Raw genomic sequence first — 24449 nt, forward strand, 5'->3', positions numbered from 1 at the left:
GGCTTCGGATGTAACATATAGACTTTTTTAAAATAAAATAAAGACAATATAACGTATATTAACAGAGAAAGCTTCATTTAAAGTAACTATACTTTGATAAATTATTATGTAACACCATCAGGTACAATTCAAGATGATTGATTGCTTTCATCCGGTTACAGTAGATATACCGAATGAGCGATATAAATATATTATGTGTAATGTATTTTCAGTTTATTATTCATCGAAGTTTCAGATTATATTAGTAAAAGAAAAAAAACTTAGTATTATTTGCTTGTATTTTACCATTGTTGTTCAGGACTGCGATTGATCAGTCTCTTGTTGGCAAATGTAGATCCTGTGTGGATTGCCTCGATATTACCTTAGGTAAATTTAAACTTCACCCCATTACACAAGCAGGTGGTTACCGGGACTCAATAGCTTAGTGGATGATGCGATGGCGTTTGAGGCGGACGGTATTGGGTTCGAGTCCTGGATTGAACATCAACTACAGGTATGAGGGTATATACAGTTGACGAGTCCCAAATAGGACGGAACGCGCATCCTGAATTCCACTACTAGTTACTATACATCTCTGCTTATAAAACTTAGTGGTTTGTTATAATGAAGTGGATCTTAGCGTATATTCATTAGCCTATACAGAATGTAATCTAGAATTTTCCATTATCTCAATGAGATTTATTTAAACGAAGGCGATATTCTCGAATATTTGAGTTACCTGTTCTTGTCATCTATATAATTCAACAAGTTCTCTACCTCCTTACTTGTTTTAACACATCATTATATCAGTGAATTACGTAATCTATTCAGGTACATTTGTCAAAAATGAAGAACCTTTCGTTGTACAAGTTACAAAAGGCCCAACTATAGATATCGTGGTTGCTGTCAATATACATCGAAAAGAATGAAGATTATACAGACATCGATTCTTGAACAGTTAACATCTAATTACTGATTACTCAATATGTTATCGTTAGGATTGACCAAGAAGTAAGAAACGGGAACTCTATGAAATTCTTTATGCTGAGTATTTACTATTGTACCAAAAGAAATAATATTGAATGAAGCCACTAATAATAATGCTGTGATCTTGAGATGGTGGAGAAGATTTGTAGCTCAGGTGGATGATTTTGGTGGTGTTTTGTTCTCTGAGCTGGATGGTTTGGTCGTGGAGCTTTTATTGTTCTTCTGAACGACATCATCAGCACAAACTTCAGATAGAAGTCTGAAATCTGAAGTTTGTGCTGATGATGTCGTTCAGAAGAACAATAAAAGCTCCACGACCAAACCATCCAGCTCAGAGAACAAAACACCACCAAAATGCTGTGATCTCCAAGGTTTTCAATTCTGGTCCTTCATTTGACTCTAAGTTATGTTGGATATCTAATATACGAAGGAGTTTTCAAATAGATTAAATTAATCATCTTAATGCTTCCTTACTCTGTAAATAAGAATATTTCATTGAAGTTGTTAATAAGACAAAGTAAAAAATAACTTAATATCATGAATGGATCGATGTTAGACTACTATTGAAAACCTGGAGTGTTAGTGAAAAACCATGATCAATAGAGTTGAACTTTGTCTGGCTTAAGACAATTACTCACTGAAGATAATGGTGTACGGTCGGGGCAATATCGTGGATTAGTGGATATTAGACATTAACAACGTTGGATACCTGCTTATTCGTCTGAATGTTAAGCGTTCGTGTGTGAGACCGAAAGTTCTGTGTTCGAATCCCACATGAAGGATCGTGGATACTTCCTGCTGAAGAGTTTCATACTATGATATAATAGACATCCCATGCTTCCAGATTTTTAATAGTAGTCTCACATCTATCCATTCATGATATCAATCTAATCTCAACAAACTCCATATAACGATCCTTTTTAAAGTCATATGCTAATTCGATAAAGAACATAAAGACTATGATTCTCCTTTTAAAAAAATACAGAACATATTACGTAATGATTCTATGAAATAATAATTTATTAGCCAAGTTACTTTTTTGTTCTAACGTGATATAATGGAAAGATGAAAATTACCAGAGTACACGATAGTTTAACTCATTTGTTTCCATGTTGAATCAAATTAGCCATGATTAAAGTTGTAAAAACAAAAATAAGAATGGAATATTAGATATTTGAATCAGGAGCAGAAAAGATTATGTCGTCAGATATAAATTTATTAGGCTATTTCACTTACATACTTGCTTAGTTACTTACGTCTGTTACTCTCAATCAGGCATAGGCTGACGAATAGAATTCGATCAATCACTCTGTTTTGAGCATTCCTTTCTAGTTCTATCCAATTCTTGTTCATTCTTCTTATGTCTATCTCCATTTCTCGGCGTAATGTGTTCTTTGATCTCCCACTTCTCTTTTATTCAACCTTGACGATTCCAAGTGAGGACTTGCATTGTGACTCAATTGGATACTTTTCTCAATGTGTATCCTATCCACTAACAACTCTTCTTCCCGATTTCTTCCTCCTCTGAAATCTGGCTAGTTCTCTCCCAAAGTAGATTGTTACTGATAGTGTCTGACTAACGGATCCGAATTATTTTGCGTGGACAAGTGTTAGTAAACACTTGTATCTTCTGAATGATGGCTTTCGTATTCCTGCGAGTTTCCGCCCAATACAGTAGGACTATCTTCACATTTATATTGAAAATTCTGACCTTGGTGTTGGTTGACAGACAGATATTTTGAGTTTCAGATATTCTTCAATTGTAGATATGCTGCTCTTGCTTTTCCAATCCACACCTTCATATCTTCATCCAATCCACCGTGTTCCTTAACGATGCTGCTCAGATATCTGATGATTGTTACATTTTCCAAATCTCCATCAAGTGTGATTTGATTGATGCAAGTTGTGTTGTATCGGAGAATCCTGCTTTTCCCTTTGTGTATGTTGAGACCTACTGATACTGAGGCTACTGATACACTGTTCGTCTTCTCCTGTATTTGTAGTTCCGTGTGTGAAAGAACAGCCAGATCATCTGCGAAGTCTAGATCATTCAGCTGCATCCTAGTTGTCCACTATATCCCGTACTTCCCTCCCCCAGATATTGACGTCTTCATGATCCAGTCGATAATCCAGAGAACGAGGAAGGCTGAAAGTGAGCAACCTTGCCTGACTCCGGTCTTTATTTTGAACTAGTCTGTGAGCTGTCCTTCATGCACAATTTTGCAGTTTATTCTACTAAAGGGATTCGGTATGATGTTGACTATATTCTCAAGTCATTTTAATGACCCATTATTTTGACGGCAATTAGATCAGACGATGTTATCGATGGGCTTACTACTTTTGTAGCCCTGTATTTGACTGTGATTAGATTGTAGGAATGATTGTTATCGAAATAATTGCTGTCAAAATATACATCATGACTATGCTCAATTATATAATCATCCACTTAAATCACGTTCGTGAATAACGTAATTCAGTAAATCAAATACGAGATTAAATGTCAAATACGTGTAATCTATTTAGTGTTTAATCCAGACAAAGGACCGAAGAAACAAAGCGAAGCGAAGAAAGCAAAGTGGAATGACGTACAGTAGAGAAGACGTGTAAGCCAGTTCCATTTAATCAAGCGTTAATCTATATTTATAGTCATACAAATATAAGTTACAGACATGTGATAAGAAGTAGGATAAGAAGTGAACACATACGCCTTTTTACTACTTACGCCTGTTACTCTTCGTGGAGGAGTATAGGTCACCCACCAGCACATACACACACATACGCTTATGTAAAAACAGTCAAAGTTGATAAGCGATTAATTAACAGGCTAGAATAAGCTATATGGGCTTGCATAGCACTACACCATATTATTACTATTATTATTATTATTATTAAATTACTGTGATGATTATGTAACTCAGTCTAAGTAGCTGATTAGTCTTTGTATAGTGTAACTAATTTTTATTCAGTAAGATCATTTTAGTTAATGACAATTTGTTAATGAGCAAGTTTAGTAGACCTTATTACGTAATGAAAAAGTCTCTATCCTTCTAGCTGAGGAGGAAATCAGGAAAAGACATTGGAAGTGGATAGGATATACATTACAAAAATCATCAAATTGCATCGTGGGTCAAACCCGAACTTGGAATCCTGAAAAAAAACGGAGAAGAGAAACGCCGAAGAACATACTACGTGGGAAATCAGAAGCAGACATCAAAAGGATGAATGAGAATTGGAAAGAACTGGAAAAGATTTTCGAGGATATGGTTGGATGGAGAGGGATGGCTGGCGGCCTATGTTCCTCCAGAAGGGGTAACAGGTGTAGGAAATTAAGTAAGTAATCCTGAAATTTAACAATTACGTTACATATAAAATGGTATACGAACATTAGCTGCTTATTGCTTATCGAATTCGTATAGTTATTTAAACTGTGTATACTTATTCAGTTGCTGTTTAGCATATAGATTGTTCATTGAAGAGTATATCGTAGTAGTGAGTAGTAAAAAGATGATTGGGAACTATAAGCCCATCTATTTTGCAATATATGGTTGACTGCAACATGCAGTACGGATTGGATTCTATCGATCCAGTTATAATATACCCATTAATCTAAGTGATTCGACATCTCGTACACTATGTCATTTTCATTAGATATCTAACGTATAATTTATTTTTCCCCTAGTGTCAACTAAACTTTGTGAATTCGTTTTATGAACTTGTACTCAATTTAGTTCAGTTATCCATCCAACGAAGTGAGGAAGTTCTACGACTCTTCGGGCTGAGAAGTGGGGTTACCTAGCCTGTCATATGTTCTAATGATGTGCTCGTAACTTTCGGATTGCCTGATCTGCTAAGAGTGATAGGACAGCAAATGATGCTATTGCTATTTACTACGTTCAAAGTGAATTATTTACTATACGCATGCAATTCGCCCCGTTATTATTCCCATTTCAATCATTTTACAGTTTTTGAAGTAATCCGATTTGACTTGCCATTCACTGTCCGACATGCATCCGGTTTCGTGTTGGACTACATGTACGCTGGTTTAACGGTATATATCCTAGGCTTCAGCAGTTACTATCTTATGAATTTGTATACAATCACAAAAGTATACCAACTTTTAATGAATAGTTTTACGGAAATTAGGCGCCAACTTGATGTTTTTTTACCAGACAGCAGTTATAAAATTCCTAATTTAATGACTTCAGCTATTGAAATGATGATCATTTCCTGTGATAATTTCCACTTTTAGATGATTATCTTGAAGAAGCGTAGACTAGATTACTCTCTGAAACGTTGAAACTATTGAAGTTATTATAAGTATTATGTTACTAACGATATCCTACTGACCAATTGTTGAATAGTACTATAAACATATGTCTGCCTTTCAAGCGTTTCATACTAGTTAGGGCTCAGGATTCGGACCAGGTACCATTCGCTTCGAATGCCATCATTATTACCCACCAATTTACTGAGCCCTGATAGCCACTAGTTTGTGCAGTAAGGTGAAGCGTAATTTTATTTTTGTATTGTTTGTTTGAACCTTCTCATCGATATTTATAACTGTAATTAACCATTCTCTTATTGGTATATGTGCATCCTAAGCGGATTGGGCTGATATTACACCAAATCAGAAGCAATATCAGCAGAGATGAATAATAGGTAGCAGTAAAATTCAGAACGTGCGTTTCATACTATTTTGGGACTCGTTGGCTGAGTTCCACTGCTAGCTACCATCATCTTTGCTTATAATGCTTGTGACTTAAGCCAATACCTAGGCGATCCGCACAAGATGTATATATGTCAATAGGAGGGTGTTCAATTACAGTCCTAAACATTAGTGGGAGGATTCAAACAATCAATAAAAAAGTGAATATGTCTATCTTGTATAAAAATTTTTAATCAAACGGATAAGCTGCTTTTATTATCAACAACATATGACACCGAGTCATTGATGTAATAAGTTGGTTCAGTGTAATACCAAATAACAGACCAATTATATTATCAAACAATAAAAGGAAAAAAACGATTTGTGTACTAAATCATTAGCTTCAAACTATTGTTGAACGAAATTGATCTTGGTGAAGTCTACTTTTAAGTTTATCAGTTTTACTTGATGATGACTGACTTCTAAATTTATAATAATCAGTTGTAGTGAAGTAGTTTCACTATTAAACAATCATTGAATAGGTGTTCGTGTCAGTAAATTTAAGTTATTGGAAAATCTTTAATATAACGCCTAGTGAAGTCACATTTGCAAAATATTAACGAATTCTTGTACTCTTCAGTCTTCGATTCCTGCTTAACTTCATATTAATCAAACAGACCTCAAACATTTTATTCTTTAAATTATAAACTACTTAAGTTTTATTACAGTAGTTAGCTTTTTACAATATAATTTTACGCCAGTATTCTGTTTCGTTGTGACTATTATTATTATTATTATTATTATTATTATTATTATTATTATTATTATTATTATTATTATTATTATTATTATTATTATCAGTCTTACACATAAAAAGATGTTTAGTCAAACATGTCACATTCAACAGCAATAAAAATGAGGGTGTAGTGGGGGGGGGTAACAAAATAGATTATTGTTTTTTTTCCATTTCCTTTTTCTGATCTAAAATTCCCTAACTAAATTATACCTTATTAATCTAATCCTGTTTCATTACAATAAGCCAATTGTTTTAAACAATCAAACACTTATCTACAACAATCGGAACATTTAATTTGATATATCTGATTTATGAAAATGTAACATAATTATCAAACAGAGAAGTAAATAACCATGAAACAAAATTGACTTTCTATGATAAAAGATGAATAATTTGAAGTTGTAAAATAACTGATAAATCAAACACATCTATAACGGAAGATGATGATGATGACTTTAATATGTTGGGGTAAATTCATCGACCTCTAAATGCTCTGATATGGCCGAGGGTGGAGAGAGTCATCTCTCCTTCTCGAAACGCTCTCACATGACTATTCACATATAGCCACTGCCATGGAAGTCCTACTCAATGCCTTCTCGTGGCGTGAGTGTTGTTTATGAAATTGGATGATGTAAAGCGAGTGTTCGGCGCTTAGACCGGGTTAATGGACATGGAGGATCCACCTAGAGGAGTTGAAAAACTCTGATTACAAATCATTGATGCACATGGGCTCCATGATCCTGAGGAAACAAATTGCATATGATCCTACTGTTGGTCACTGACTACCATGGGACCGCATCTTCTTACACTGCTCTACTGCCTAGTGTATTACACTTCATTTGTCTGTGCAACTGCTTTCTTTCTCAAACGTTTATGGAGATCGGTTCATCATGATATACTATCAACTGAGTAAATTTTCAAACTAGCGTGTACTGCATGAGTATTTTGTTCTACGCCGAGACGTGTAAAGATTGTCTTAGTTCACCATCTCAATATCAACTGTTTCACGATAATAACGCGACCATCTTAAAGAGTTCTTAATGATAATTCTAATGTAACTGAATTCCATAAATCACCTTATCTCACTAGAACTTTGATATTTTTCCCATCTACGGTGTGTGCTACCGATGTCGACAGATATAAGCAGTATATATCATCAATCAAAGGTGGAATGCCTGACGGCAGAAGGTTAAGAAGATGAAAGCGAAGAGAAAGAGAACATAGAGTGATTGATGTGGGGACGAAGGAAAAGTCAAGTGTAAGACAATTGAATGATATTTTGCAAATGAAGTATTTACTGTATGTTTTAGTCAGACTTTACCAAGAGATTCTGTAATTTTGGCTTTCCCCACCTGTGTTCCCATTCACTACACTAACACTTAACTCACTTTGGTTAGTATAGTACCATAACTTCATCAATTTATAATACTTGAAATTCAAATACATAAATATGTACCTGTTTGATAAGTTACATTAATGTTTTGTACAGTAGTTTATAAATTAAAGAACTCAAATTCACTTGCTACTGTTACTTGAACCCTCTCATTGATTTTTTAGGTTTGCAGTTGGTCAGTCTCTTATTGGCATATGTGTATACTGTGTGTATTGCTAATTGGATAACGGGATTGCGTTAGGAGTGAACGGTATTGGGTTTGAGTCCCAGAGTGAACATCAACTCTGAGATGCAGGTACACCCAGGTGACGAGTCCCAAATAGGATGAAACGTGCGTCAAACTGGATTCCACTGCTAACCACTATCCATCTTTGCTTATTAATGAACTCAGTTTTCTGATCATAAAGTTTCACATTTAAAATTTTCTTTACTTAATTTGATAAGTAGTACACTACTTTGTCATACAATAAGATGATATAATTTAAGGGGTGATTACTAAGTGTTATCTTTGATAAATGAAGTGGATTAAGTGTCATAGTAACACCTATCTATATTAAACGACCTCTTTCTGTTATTGAAGCTATTTAGTCAAGATGAATTTAGATATTTGACTCTATGAACTTTCAACCAGCGTTAGGAATATATGCTATTGGGTCTCGACTTGTCGGTAAAAAGCTATGAAGTCCAAAGTTTTCTTAGGTTCGATCTTGAATGGGTTCGTAAATGTACACTATTGAGGTCCCTTGTACTATAACTAAATAGATATCTAGTGTTTTTGTCGGGAATGTTAGATCCACAGAGTTCACTTGATAAATGTCTTATTTTTGCAATTTTATTTTGAAAATTTGACTTTGTTGTTTAGGCGCCAAAAGCACCTACTTTCATCTTCATGTCGTATTTTCCAACTAAAGGAGGCCTTAAATGTCATTGGTTCGTTGTCTGTCTTAACATGTTATTTTGTAACGTTTACCAAGAACATTTTTGTTCTGTATCTATACTCTTGAATTGTGCTTGTAGTTTTTGTGGCTGCTTGTGGAATACATTTCCCTCTTCTGAACCTGAACTTCTATCTCCAGTTAGCGGGACTGAGATACATCGGACTAGTTAGCTTATTAGATCATTGTTTCACTGTATGTTTGTTTCATTCGCAGATTACATGAACTGGTAATCTCTTCAAATATAGCAATTTTGTGATGTTTAATTGTTCTTTATTCAAGATCATTCCACGATATAAATCAATAACACACACAAATCCTCTGTACTACTATGTTCATAAGTTAAAATATCATCCTCTATGGTGAAATAAAGTTTGAACTGGTCAAATCAGAATGTCACTGAATTGGCATCAAACAGTCTACATCTTCGACTTCAGTCAGTAAATGTGAAGATTATAAAACAAAATGAGTGACATTGGTTCCATTTGAATTGTAGTGCAAACAACATGAGATATCAAGATCATCAGTTTGATATTATTTAATGTGTGAAAGTGATAGTACCCGACTAGGAAACAGTAAACCTAAGGGTACATTTTTCCCGAACGATTTGACTTTTGAATTACCCAAACCGTGCATTTAAGAAGAAAGTGAGATGATGAATTGTAATCAGAATATGTAAACTTAATAGAGGATAATCAACTGTACGCACATGATTACTAAACATAAATGTAATGAGCTTAGAAGATTCAAAGCATTAAATTTGGACATAAGTTAAGGAAACATTGGAAATTGGGGAGTACTGGAAACCTGTCTCATTCTAGTGTGAGATTGAGAAGTCTTCAGATGATGGTGAAATCCAATTTTAACATTAAAGTAAACTTCTTATTATTTCAAATTAGACAGTTATCTTCAGTTTGCTTGTAACTATGAGAAACTGACTAATGTGATTTATTATCAGAAGGGTGTTTTTGTGAATATTATAGTAATTTAATAGTTGAGTTCATGAATCCATTAAAGCTAGACCATCATGGAAAACTCGGAAGCCGTTTTGTCCTAGTACGGGACTCCTTAAAAATGCACATCCAGGATCCCGCCCCGCATGATTAGAACTCATGACCTATCAATGATTTAGTCAAATAACTAGTGAGAAGGCACTTGTGAAGTAAGATAACTGTCTTTTTATATCATAAAATGATTGGATGTAATAATATAGATTATAAATTCACAACTCAATATCTCAAAGACAACATACCAGAATCAAGACCTGAAGATCCTTAGTGTTGGGACGGCTTCCGAGAACTACAACAGAGCCTCTCGTGGCTCTAAAGGAGTTGAAGAGTTTCCATCCAATCAGAATGTGTTGGAGCTTTTTAGAATATCAACGTCACATCCTACTGTTGGACAGTAGCATAACATATCTCTTTACGAATTGGGTGATTTAGAATGTTGATGTAACTAACGTTAATATCTCTAAATACCCATGATTTTCTGTACATTTTGATTGTTACTCAACAAGCACTACTCAAGTCTTCTTCTGTCTTATGATTTGAGACTGTTGGACGTTCTATACATTCTAGTACCGTAGTTGTATACCATATTCTACGTTAATTAAGCAGTGAACTTAACACTTAGTTCTGTCCTCGGATCTAAGACTATCATACTACACAACCATTACATTGTCTTTAGATCATTAATTCGATTATCTTGCCCCCAAAATGCCCTGGTATGGCCGAGAGTGGGATGGGCCCACTCTCCCTCTCGAAATGCTCTCACACGGCCACGCGTGTACAGCCACTGTCAAGGAAGTCTTACTCACTGCCTTCTCGTGGCGGGGGTGTTGTTTACGGAAATGACAGGACGAAAAGCGAATGTCCGGCGCCTTAACCGTATTCTAAACCAATGGTGCATATGGGCTCCATTATCCTGAAGGAACAAATTGAGTATGAACCAATCGTTGGTCACCTGCTACCATGGAACTGTATCTCCTCACGATGCTTCACTGCCTTGTGGGTCAGACCTTTACTTCCAAGGCTCGGGGTGTAGCCCCCTAAGGGGTCTGGGCACCCGGGCAGTATCCCAGGCCTCAAGCATATCTATTTGGTGCCTCCTTATACCAATGTTTATGTGTTTAAATAAATAAATAGAAACTATCTTACACTTTTTATGTGTATTCCCATTCATCATCATTGTCGTACTGTCAACTTTTTCACTTCTCATTTCTTGACATACATTATATGTAATACAATTTTCACCTGTTAATATATTTCGAAGAGATTTTGATGATAATGTATGATGTGTTGAATCATGTTCATTTATATTTAAATTTGGTTGAGATAAATGTTTTTCTTCAATAGATATAGTATATGAACGACCACGTGAACCATCTCCAGTTAATGGTGAACTAAGATCTGTAAAGAAGTAAAAGAAGGAAAGAAGGAAAACTGAAGATAAACAATGATTATGTAACATTAAAAATGTACTCAATTCAAGTGATTATATTAAGCCTTAGAATTGATGATATATATAATCGGTATTAAAATAAATGAATTCATGGTCATCTAGTACCGGGAAAATAAACTGAACGGTCAAGTCGGTGATGGAAATAATTTTCAGTTCATATTTACTTACTTACTTACTTACTCCTGTAATTCTTAATGAAACATAGGCCACCAAACAGTATTCACCAACTCACTCTGTCCTGGGCCTTCCTTTCCAGTTCTATCCAATTGTTCTTCATTCTTCTAATGCTTGTCTCCATTTCTCAGTGTAATGTGTTCTTTGGTCTTCCACTTCTCCTGTATTCAACCTTGACGATTCCAAGTGAGGACTTGTATTGTGACCCAGTTGGGTGCTTCCCTCAATGTGTATCTTATCCATTTCCAGCTCTTCTTCCCGATTTCTTCCTCCTCTGAAATCTGGCTTATTCTCTTCCATAGTAAGTTGTTGCTGATTATGTCTGACCAACGGATCCGAATTATTTTGCGTAGACAACTGTCGATAAACAATTGTATCTTCTGGATGATGACTTTCGTAGTTCTGCAAGTTTCCTCCCAATACAGTAGAACTGTCATCACATTTATGTTGGAAATTGTGACTTTGGTTTTGATTGGCAGACAGATGTTTTGAGTTCCAGATTTTCTTCAATTGTAGATATGCTGTTCTTGCTTTTTCGATCCGCGTCTTCACATCTTCATCCAATCCACCGTATTCATCAATGATGCTGCCTAGACATGTCAATGCTTTTATATCTTCTAAATCTTCTCCGTCAATTGTGATTTGATTGGTACAAGTTGTGTTGATACTAAGATGTAGTTAAATCTGGTTGAAAAGTCGCATATTAGACAGAACATACGTCTTGTATTCCAACTTTCTTAATAGATATGTCAAACCCCCGTTCATAACTTCAAACAATTGATTTATATAATTAGGTTAGGATTAAAAGATACACAGTAAGATATCGTTTTTAACCAACAATAGAATGATAAAATGAATTCAGTCCTAAAAAAAGAAGGTCAGTAGGTATCCGAATGGCTTGCTACTGTTGTAATGTATTCTACATATGCCAACAGATATAAGTAGTATGTAACACCAACTGGAAGTGGAATGACTTAAGTAGAATAGTGTGAGGATTGATTTGAAGAGAATAGGAATGTTAAATAAGCAATTATAAAAACAACAGAATTGGAAGAATCATAAAGCATGTAAAAGACAACTGAAGGAAGATGTGCCAATGATGTATTAAATGTACAGTTTCTATATTTTATATAAAGACATTTTGTAATTTTCCTTGAAGGGTTGGTTTATCCCCACCTAGTGTTTGTCCGATGTGTCAAATTTGTGAATTATAAAAGATAAGTATTCTAAGTAAAAACTTAAAGAATAATTTCCGTAAATACGATCTGTACTTTATAGGTTTAATGAGAAAAGGCTTCTTCTTCTTCTTCTTCTTCAAGATTATCAATTAGCTGAGATTTCAATCAAATTAACTGATGAAAAGCTGGAGATGGTTGAAACATTCGTGTGCTTGAGTAGCTATAAGTAAGGATATACAATAATTCGACCATGATGTCACACTTGATAGAGAAGTTCTGGAAGAGGTGGAAACTTTCCGTATCTAATCGGGAAGCATAATTGATGACCAAGGAGGGTCTAATGCAGATGTGAATGTAAGGATTGGCAAAACAAGAACAGCATTCATACAATTGAAGGAAATATGGAACTCAAACACAACTATCAATCAATATCAAAATCAGAATATTCAATACGAACGTCAAGACAGTTCTACTGTACGAAGCTGAAACTTGGAGAACTACCACAACCATCATCAAAAAGGTATAGATATTTATAAACAATTATCTACACAAGATACTCAATGTTCGTTGATCGGATACGATCAGAAACAACCCACTGTGGTAGAGTACAAATCAGCTTCCAGTTGGGTAATAAATTAAGGAAAGACCATGAAGGTCACATAATGAGAAAATTATCAAACTGCATCAAGTGGCAAGTTATAACTTTGAATCCTAAAGGAAAACGTAAGAGAAAAAGACTGAAGTACACACTGTATCGGGAAGTGATAGCAGACAACAGAAGAATGAATAGCAACTGGAAAGGATGAATGTTTCCAATTCACTTTTACTGTTTATTAAACGTGTCTACAACATATTTCTCTTTTTGATGCGAAGCATTTACTTAAATATACGACTTGCTATAGTATAAAATCTAGTAGATTTATTTTATTCACGTTTAATTCTTTGGCGGTTCTTTTGAATTTCAATTTTACTAGTATTAAATTGGTTAATTCATTTTCCAATTTCATTCACTCCAAGCTTGAAATATCTTCTTGTAGAGCATGGTTTGTTCATTTTAAACAAAGATGGATAGTGGCGAACAGTGAAATCCACTTTGACGTGCATTACATCCTGTTTGGGACTCGTCACCTAGATGTATCAGCATCCCAGAGTTAATGTTCACTCCGGCACCCGAACCCAATACCATTCGCTTTAAATACCATCGTGTGATCCACTTAGCTACTGAATCCCCATAGCCATCTGCTTGTGCAATGGTTTGAAGGTTAAATTTACTTGGTGTTGTTCTACTTGTATCTTCCCATTGTTATTTAGGACTGCAATTGATCAGTCTCTTGTTGGCATACATGCATCCTGTGCGGATTGCTTCGATATAGCCCTAACTCACAAGCTTTTTAATCAAAGATGGATAGTAGGAGCTCATGTTGGATAAACGCACTCAAGGTAATAGTAGATATTTCATCGTTAATGCGTAAATAAATATCAAACTTATAACAAATTACATTCTGATATCTTAACTGTAACTAATGGACATGTAGGAATGATTCAAATGATATTTTCAGTTTCTTAATTGAATTCACAAGTTAATCTAAACTGAACCACCATTTAAAACCTAAGAACACTAGATAATTGTTTTGTCCTAGTGTTGGACTTTTCAGTAGTGCGCATCCATGATTTTAATTGCGTGACTCGAACCCAGGACCTTCGAAAATCAAATATACAAAATACTTACTATCCGAACATACAGAGAGATATTAATAAAATGCATCAAACTAACATTTATTAAGAATATTCTATATCTCACCTCTTTTTTTGACAGTCCTTTTAGATTCCCCTAAACGATAAGTGTAACTTTCAACATTCTCTCCACTTAATGGATTTTGTCGGTCTGTATTTATCAAAATCAAAATTAAATATTTGTGAGTAAACTTTTGAGTTTTTACAGTTAAATTTCATGCTACTTAAAATAAAAAAGTAGTAATGAATATGAGATGTTCATTTATTAGTTGAATTCACGAGTCAGTTAAATCTAGGCCATCATGGAAAACATAGAAGCATCAGACGGCCGTTTCGTCCTAGTATGGGGCTCCTCAGCAGTGCGTATTCACGACCCCGCCCTGCGGGACTCAAACACAGATGTTCATTTATCCATGAATCTGTGAGACCTATAATTTATGAATGACCTTTGAGCAACGCTAAAATTACATTAAGAGTGTTCACCTATTTATTAGGATTAAATGAGAGGTATAAATTTGTGTAAAAAAATAAGGATTATGATTTACAATTGATGGTTATGAACTAGATCTAGAGTTTTTATCTCGAACTGACATCGGCTGCTAGCGATATTCCATAAAACATCAGCTAGTATATCAAAATGCTCATTAGCCAAATGGATGAATAGATTTCGATCCGAAGTCCAAGACCTAGTCTTTATGTTCAAAGTATCTTGATATAGTGAAGTCTGTAATGATCAGATAACTTAACCACGTAATCGCTACGCTAAGGGTAGTAATTAATGTTTATTATTTGTGATCTATACTTGATTTATGTAAACATGCATAAAAGCTACGCTTAGGGATTGTGAAAAAGATCAAAGAAACTATGCTTTTGTCACATATTGTCTAACAAGCCCTGAAACAGATCACGTTGATTGAGATCATGAACCGATTGTTGTTAGACCACCAGTGAAATACTGGAAGCACTGGACGGCTGTTTCGTCCTATTGTGAGACTCCTCAGCAGTGCGGATCCACGGTCCCGCTCGCGGGATTCAAACTCAGGGCCTTCAGTTGAACGCGAGAGACTCCACAACTATATACTGATGTTTTGAAAGTTGACAATTTATAATGAAAATCAAACCAACTCTTAATGTTACCGCAACTCATGCGATATCTTAATGTGAAATTCTTTAATGTTTTTTAGATCTTTTCTTTTAATGATCATCACAAGCGTCCAAGCTGTCTTGTGAAAAAGCACAGAAAACAAATATATTACTCATCAAGGTCTACAAACGTTCGTAAGTAAACCAAACAATTCTCCATGTTTATCTAATAGAACACTTCAATCCTCATCATGACTCTTTTATTGTTTCCCTCATTCACTAACAATACACTACATAAGTTTTCATTCAAATGCTTTTCTTATACCATTCAAATACGATGCATTTCTTTGCAAACACTTAAGTAACAGTTCTTACCCTTCTTATTTGAGCAGCTAGTTAAGCTCGTCAGCAAAATAGCTTATTTATGAGTATCGGAATCGAATACTGGACAACAAAACAACTTCAACATAGAACAAATGATAAGGACCTGAAACTACAAGAAAAGCTTTAATCTGGATACAGCAAGCATATGTATAAGTATGAGTGACCCATGATCTAAAGAAGTTCCTAAAAACATGTTGGAATTAATAATGGAACCGATCATTTTCAAATCAATACTGTTCATTACTAGAACTCTTCAAGGAGTTTTTATTGAACACTGATTAAACTACATACTTTCAGCCTCTTTTCATCTGAGGAATTCCCGATGGGAATTTAACCACATATTAAAATATGATATAAAACATATTGTTTATGAAGTCGATAATGCCCCCCCCCAAATGCCCTGGTACGACTGAGAGTGGGGCGAGTCACCTCTCCCTTTTCAAACGCTCTCACACGACTGATAAGTCTTGCAAGTTGGACGCTATATTCGGTTCCTAAGCTATTCTGTAACCCTCCAAGCTAAAACTACACAGCAACCTGGACACGAGAGAAAAGATGCAAAATATGCGAGAAGCAATGTACTCCAAAGGTTCGTTTTAATACAGAAAATATAGGGTTTTTATAGTATTTTAGATGTCCTTGGGTTGCTCGAAGATTCTGGAATGCTACTAAACATAGAAGCAGTATAGCAATCAGCCAATCAGAAACTCTACATGTGACGTTTCACTTCCTTGATGTTCCTGGCTAAAACTTCAAGTGAACGCTGATTGGATGAAATGTTTTTTAGTGTTTCCTGTTCCTTGCTTGTCTTTTGCGAGGAATTTTCTGGATCACCCCAACAATGACCACGTGCATACAACCACTGCCAGGGAAGTTCTACTCAATGCCTTCTCGCTGCGAAGGTGTTGTTCACGAAAATGACAGGACGAAAAGCGAATGTACGGCACTTTAACCTGGCTGGTGGATACGGATAGTCCAACTAGGGGAAATGGAAAACCCTCGTCTCAAACCAATGGGTTTCAGGATCCTGGCGGAAAAAATGACGTATGAACCAATCGTTGGCTGCCATCTACCATGGGACTGTATCTCCTAAGGTTGCTCCACTGCCTTTTGGATCAGACCTTTAGGTCAAAGGCTTCAAGTATGGCCATTTAAGAAAACCACCTGCTTCAGTTTGGGCATCCGGAGAGTATCCGAGCCCTCATACAAATTGACTGACTTATGTGGCACATATCTATTTGGTGCCTCCTTGTACCAATGTTCATGTGTTCAAATCAATAAATAAATGGTACATAAGTGAGACTTACCTTTAACCACTCTAGGTGTAACATTTCTTTCAATTGGTGTTATTTTGTAACTTTGAAGATTTTCACCAGTCACTGTATTCCTGTATACTAAAATAACCAATAACAATAATAACAAAAGAAATAAATATGGTATGTATTAAGAATTAACCACAATGTACATCATGAATTGATCTTAGTTAGATCACAACTGAGAACTAAATAGTAATAGATACATATCTCTATTCAGTGTAGAACTCCTCAACAGTTCATATCCATAAGCTCAATGAAGGTCGAATCCAGATAATGTGAGTATGCAGCAATTGTTTAACCTGCAAACAATTGAAGTAGTATTGTAGTTCATGAGAACACAAGTGTAGGACAGCAGAATGTGTTCCAACACAAAATTACAGAACATCTTAGTAAAATCTGAAAACTATACAATAAATAATTCATTTGCAAAATATCAATCAACCGTCTCAGACTTCATTGTTCTTTCGTTTTGAAACCAATCACTCTCTATTCTTGTTCTCCTTTCTTTGATCTTAACCTTCCACCACCGGGTATTTTATTTTCGATTGATGATACATACTACTTATATCTATCGATATCAGTAGCACACACCACTGTATCAGATGATATAAATATCTAAGTTTAATCACTTCGTGATACTGACTGGTTAAAAATGATTTATTATTTGTGTTGAATCCAATTAAGAATCTATTAAATTCAAAGTTGAATTCGATATCAAGCATCATATTTTGTAATCTGGATGATTGAAGTATTGTAGTGTGAACTGTTGAATAGTAGAAATAGGTATCTCATCATGATTGACAGTTCATCACCTATCTTTACTTTCAATGATTTTGCCGTTTGTTTCTTCATAAAATCCATTGAAATTTCTTGCCTATTTAAATAATCATTCAAAAATTGAGTTTACATTTCTGATTCTTTATTCTCATAGTTCTGTATTTAATGTTAATTAATAACCGAATTAATACCGCCTAAAGAACAAGTAACAACAGACTGGAAAGAAGGACACCTGATCAAGATACCAAAGAAAGACGATTTCAGCAAGTGTAAGAACTACAGAGACATCATACTTTTTTCAATAACACGGTGTTTCTAAATAGAATGAAGGACTCCGTAGATGCCTAACTTCGAGACCAACAGGCTACATTCCGTGTACCGACAAAATCACAACACTACGGATCACTGTGGAACAATCAATTAAATAGAATTCATCACTCTACAGCAACTTCATTGACTACGAGAAAGCATTTGACAGCGTGGACAGGACAAGACTATGGAAGCTTCTTCGACACTACGGCGTGCCTCAGAAGATAGTCAATATCATACGGAATTCCCATAATAGATTAAACTGCAAAATCCTGCATGGAAGACAGCTCACAGGCTTGTTGGAGGTAAAGACCGGTGTTAGGAAAGGCTGCCCACTCTCACCCTTTCTTTTTCTTCGAGTGATCGACTAGATCATGGAGATATCAACATATGGGTCGAAGCACGGGATACAGAGGACAACTAGGATGCAGGTGGACGATCTAAACTTCGCAGATGATCTAGCTCTTCTATCGCAAACTCAACTACAAATACAAGAGAAGACAAATAGTGTAGCAACAGCCTCAGTGACAGTAGGTCTCAACACACACAAAGGGAAAAGCAAGATTCTCCGATACAACACATTATGCATCAATCGAATTACATTTGATAGAGAAGATTTGGAAAATGTAACAATCATTACTTATCTGGGCTGCATCATTGATGAATACGGTGGATTTGATGCAAATGTGAAGGTGTGGATCGGCAAAGCAAGAGTAGCATATCTACAACTGTATAACATCTGGAACTCAAAACATCTGTCTTTTAACTAACATTAAAGTTAGAATTTTCAATATAAATGTGAAGACAGTTCTACTGTATTGGGCGGAAACTTGGAAAACTACGAAAGTCATTATCCAAAACATACAAGTGTTTATTAACAGTTGTCTACGCAAAATACTTCGGATCCGTTGGTCAGACACTATCAGCAACAACTGAATGTGGGAGAGAATAAGCCAGATTGCAGCGAAGGAAGAAATCGGGAATTAGAGTGGTCAGTGGATAGGATACACATTGAGGAGAGCACCCAACTGGGTCACAAGGCAAATCCTCACTTGGAATCGTCAAAGCTGAATAAAGGTGAAGTGGGAGATCAAAGAATACATTACGCTGAGAAATAGAGATAGACATAAGAAGAATGAACAAGAATTAGATAGAACTGGAAAGGGAGGCCCAGGACAGAATAGACTGCAGAATGCTGATGGGCGGTTTCTTCTCCATTGGGAGTAACAGGCGTAGGTAAAAGTAAAATTAAGGATGGTTTCCTCCCTACGAAATTCAAAGACCTATCTACATTCGATAATGATTTTCGTTTTGTTGTTATCGTCTCTATTTTTTTACTTACCATAAGGTTTAGCTGTACGTGGTCTTTCTTCTTGCGATACCATAAAAGCGCTAACATTCTCACCATTCAATGGATTTGAAATTTTGACTGGTGTTCGCTTTTTTGATATTTTAACTTCAGAATTATAATCATATGTTGCACAATTCTCACCAGTTATAGCGTTACGTGAAGGTTCTAAAAGTGAAGAGGTCATTAAAATAAGAATCTATCATTAAGAACTCCATATGAGAAACATTATTCCTAGGAATCATTTGGATAACTAGAGGTTAAGAATACCCGATTTGCTTAATAACAATAATATTGTATAAGACAGATTCAAATCATATGAATAAGCATATGTCCCATCAAGAATACGGACACAACTTGGTAATAAGCATCAATAAGTAACTATCACTGATTCGAGAATCCCTATTGATGACCGCTGAATACTTAAAACTAAACAGACTGTATAATGGTACTGCCCTGTCGTATGCTCGATTATTTTGTATTACCGATCACCTTTCCTTTATGTATTAAAGTTATACTACTTAGTAATACTCAGTAGTTCATGTCACCACTGATCATTTTTGAACATGATTCGGAACAGATTACCGATTAGTCATGTGACAACTATCATTCTTTTTCCATTATTGATGGTAGCTGTTTGACATGAAGTTTCTATTTCCAACGATTCATAGACATTATTTTTTTTGCCAGTTTTTTTTCCTTGAAGAACTCCACTTGTAACTCTTTTAGGGCTACTACCAGACACAAGCCCGGGTAATGGGGGGGGGCAACCCCATCTCGTAGAAAACAACCTTGCTAAAAATACGCTAACCGGTTCTCCTTGACACTGAATCAATATACCTGAACACCTCACTATTCGAGGTTTGTAAACTTTATCGGTTATGCTGATTTTCTTTGACATAATCATATTCTTTGGATTTTAAGATTTGGCATATAAAATTATTCAGTGAATGCGAATTATGGAAAGGATTCTATAATTGGTCTAAATAATTCAATATGGTACCTTAGAATTTATTTCATCTTGAGTAGTTGATGATGATTAGTAGTATAAATTCAAACTGAGTTTGTAGCGTTGGTTACTATGTTAAACTCATCTACCTTATTCTAGCTTCTGAACAGGCCAGTTTATCCATTCTTCTTGAGTCATGTTTTAACATTGTTAATTATTCACTTAACAACTCTGACTGTTTTTATATGAGCGTATGTGTGTGTACACTTCTAATCCTATTCATCAAATGTATGCAGCTTATTTTTTGTGTGGTTTTAAATATCTATTAACGCTTGATTTAATCAAGTTGGTTCACGCGCCTTCTCCACTGGACGTCATTTCACTTCGATCTCTTCTCTTCGTTTCGTTCCTCTGATTGTCTGTCTAGATCAATGAATGTACAAAATATACGTATTCAAAACACTTATTCTCGTATTTGACTTATTTAATTCCGTTATTCACCAATGCGATTTAAGTCGATGTAATATATGAGGATTGACGACATGTATATCTCAATAACGATCAGTCATGCGATTCATTTGGAGTCAGATCTTGGGCCACTAAAGTGGTGAGCCCGTCGGTAAAATTGTCTAATATAATTGACGTCAAAATGGAGGGCCCCATGGAAAGTTCTTCTTTCGTTTCATATTTCAATCATCCAGGTTAAAACAAGTTATCTTCCAGTGTTTATGTCACATAATTTCCTGAATTATACTTCCTAGTACTCAGACACATAAAAATAAATTTCAAAGTAACGAAGTTAAGTTACTACTGAGCGAAGATTCGAATCATGAGTTGGGCATTTCTCGGGTTGATAGGCGTTTAAGGTAAACATCAATTCAGCTTCATGTTTGGAATCGGTTAGAGATTGCAAGTAACTGAAAATTATTGAATACTATCTTCGTTCAAATTTGGAACTACATAATAGTGTGTACCATGACACCCTCATCTATGTCCTGAAAGTTTTGCATAGAACACAAAACTTTCTTAATGTGAATGCGGAAACGTTTGTCAGTCAAACTTATGCTAATTATAGGTAGCAACAAAAGTTCGCGCTCAAGACCGAAGGTTCTGGGTTCGAATACTGAGTGCAGTATTGCCAATGTGTACTGCTAAGGAGTCCTATAACAGGACGAAACAGCCATCTAATTCTTTTCAGGTTTTCAATAGTGGTCTAACGTTTATCGATTCATGATCTTAATCGAATACTCAACAATCTCCACAACCCTAATGCTGATACCTATAAATATTTTGATTGCTATCACTCACCTCGTTGTACACGTTTAATAGGAGATTTCAATTCAGGTGAAACTGTGTAATTCTCACAATTTTCCCCAGTGAAAATATTCTTCGTAGAAACTGGTTTGTTGAAAATTAAAAAAAAGAAACATGAAACTTTTACAATGAAAAGTTGCAGTCCTAAATAACAATGGGAAGATTCAAGTTAACAATACCAAATGAATTTAAACTTCACCCTATTGCACAAGCAAGTGTCCATGAGAACTCAGTACCTAAGTGGATAACGCGTTGGCGATTGATGCAAACGGTACTGGGCTCTAGCCCCAGAGTGAATATCAACTGTGGGATGCAGATACATCCAGGTGATGAGTCCCAAATAGGACGAAACGCATGGATTACACTGTTAACCGATATCCATCTTTGCTTATAATGTAATGAGTTACATATTATATAAGGTATCCTTGATTACATATTTGACTCATTGTGTTAGTTTAATCAATGAAAGTATTTTGTAAGATGTCAATCACTATCATTCATCTCCTTACTTAAGATAAGATTTAACATAACTAATTAATCGCTAGACTGTTTTATATTGCGGTATCAGTATGGAGAGTAAAGATTTGATTGATTGAGGTAATAGTAACCTATAAACTTGATTTTCTTTTCCAGTCATTTGTAACAACGAATTACATTTTAAGGAGTTAATATGTATCAAAAAGGGTTTTCGTAGATATTATAGTAATTTCACTAGTTGAGATCATGAGTCAATTGAAACTAGACCACCATGGAAAACCTGGATGTGCACTGCTGAGGAGTCTCACAATAGGATGAAACAGCCGTCTAGAGCTTCCAGATTTTTCATGGTGCTCTAGCTTCAATTGACTCATGATGTCAACTGCTAAAAAAAGAATTAATATGAGTTAGACATAGACGTTTGATTAATTAGTGTTGAGTACTACCAAGTTTGCAGTACATAAACGTGATTGATAATTAATGTAAATCATATTTACGTTAGCGCATTGAGATATTCGTTTCGATTTGTTTTCCGTGCCAAATAAATCTACATCTAATATTTTCATGTTCTTACTTGTGTTGTGAGATTCGTGAAGTCATATAGTTGGTACCAGTTATTATTTGTTATGACAACAACTATCGATGTGTTTTTGAAGGCTGTAGTAAATTATTATCCGAATCAGCTTTTATATTTTTATTTGTGTCGTGAAAAATGCACTGGTTTCCGGTATTGTAATGAGCCAATCGAGCTGTAATAGCTTGATAAAATCATTCTTCGATGTCTTACCATGCCAGTCAGGCAGCTCAGTTGAAGAGCCGCAGGACTAAAAGCAGCAAATCTAAGGTGTGAAGGCGAAGTCGTACTGCTGAGTGTACACATGTGTGACAGCAGTAAGGTGTTTTCTTCAAACAAACAGCATAAAAGTGATTCTGCCTCCTCTCAAGGAAGGATGGAGTTAGAAAAAGTCAATCTTAAAAACACACACCGCACCTTATCCCACAGATTTCTGTCTCCAGCGATAAGATCCCAAAAAGTACCAAGCTAGCACGAAAATTACTCGCAAAAAGGTCGTGTGTAACCGGCCTCAAGTAATTGTCCCCTGGGCATTGCGATCACACTCTCAGATCACTAAGACCACCTCTAATCTAATTTCCTTTTCAGGTACTTCTAGAAGAACACTTTCAACAAACATTAAGTTTAATCATATGAGAACTAGGGTATCTTGAACGATTCTGCTAAGCTCAGAGAGATTACACCGAAAATTGGTGAATTGAACAGGGGATTAACAACACAACAGCAAGACAAGCTAAACTATTCACTGCGCCCCAGCCTTGCTAGCTAGAGGGAGAAGACCAGATTCAATTGAGGGAAAGTATATTCCACAAGACGTCAGAATCACGAATGAGCAATCACATAACTCAAGCATATAAAAATGTCTTTAGGAAACGTCACAAAATACCATATTAAAAAAGGGAACAAACCAATGACATTTAAGATCCTTCTACGTGGGAAATACAAACTAAAGGTAAAACTGTGCGCATTTAGTTCGAAAATGAGAACTTCAACTTCTAAAAATAAAATTACAAAATGAGACGTTTACCAAGTGATTTCTGATGATCTATCATCCTCAACAGATTCAATGATGAACCACCTAGTTTCATATTTGAAGATATTGATAATAAACCATTCTGGCGATGAGGCAGGAATCAGAATCGCACGTCATCCATCTACTGCTTTACCATTAGTAGTACATTTTACGGATGGATATCAAAAGTACGTTACATAACACTACAGTCTATAATATTGTTACTAAGTCACCTTTTTATGTAGATAATTGTTAGCGGGACATAGACTGGATTAAAGCATGCTCAATACACGATTGCTTTGGTGCACGCTGATTGGCTAATTTTTATCCAATCAGCACTAGTCGATAAGTGGAGAATACTCTAGAATCTTCTCATGTGAAAACTATAAATATACTAACGTTTTCTCTATTGTGCTTCTTAATTCCATCTAACCTTGTTATTTGGAATATGATCTCTTTCCTGTTCAACCGTGTTCTGATTTGGGGACTTGTCGAGTGAATCGGTGTCCGAGACCACTAAGCAATAGGAATAGCTGGGTCATAACCGTAAGAAAAGAGAGAGATTATAACAATAATAAAGTGATAATATTCACAAATCTCGTTCAAACTGGTTAGCTATTAACAT

General features: G+C 35.4%; 1 protein-coding gene across 2 annotated transcripts in view; it reads right to left on the reverse strand.

Moving 5' to 3' along the window:
• Positions 1 to 24449, reverse strand: part of MS3_00008146 (uncharacterized protein) — a 79174-nt gene that overhangs the window by 6139 nt on the left and 48586 nt on the right. For both annotated transcript variants that reach the window (XM_051216501.1, XM_051216502.1), the window contains exons 9-13: positions 21756 to 21845; positions 19493 to 19666; positions 17056 to 17142; positions 14349 to 14432; positions 10892 to 11143 (exon numbers count right to left, since the gene is read on the reverse strand). In XM_051216501.1, the coding sequence (XP_051067092.1) occupies positions 10892 to 11143; positions 14349 to 14432; positions 17056 to 17142; positions 19493 to 19666; positions 21756 to 21845 (687 nt within the window). The remainder of the gene's footprint in view (positions 1 to 10891; positions 11144 to 14348; positions 14433 to 17055; positions 17143 to 19492; positions 19667 to 21755; positions 21846 to 24449) is intronic.

The sequence above is a fragment of the Schistosoma haematobium genome, chromosome 4 (assembly GCF_000699445.3).
Source record: "Schistosoma haematobium chromosome 4, whole genome shotgun sequence".
Classification (NCBI taxonomy): domain Eukaryota; kingdom Metazoa; phylum Platyhelminthes; class Trematoda; order Strigeidida; family Schistosomatidae; genus Schistosoma; species Schistosoma haematobium.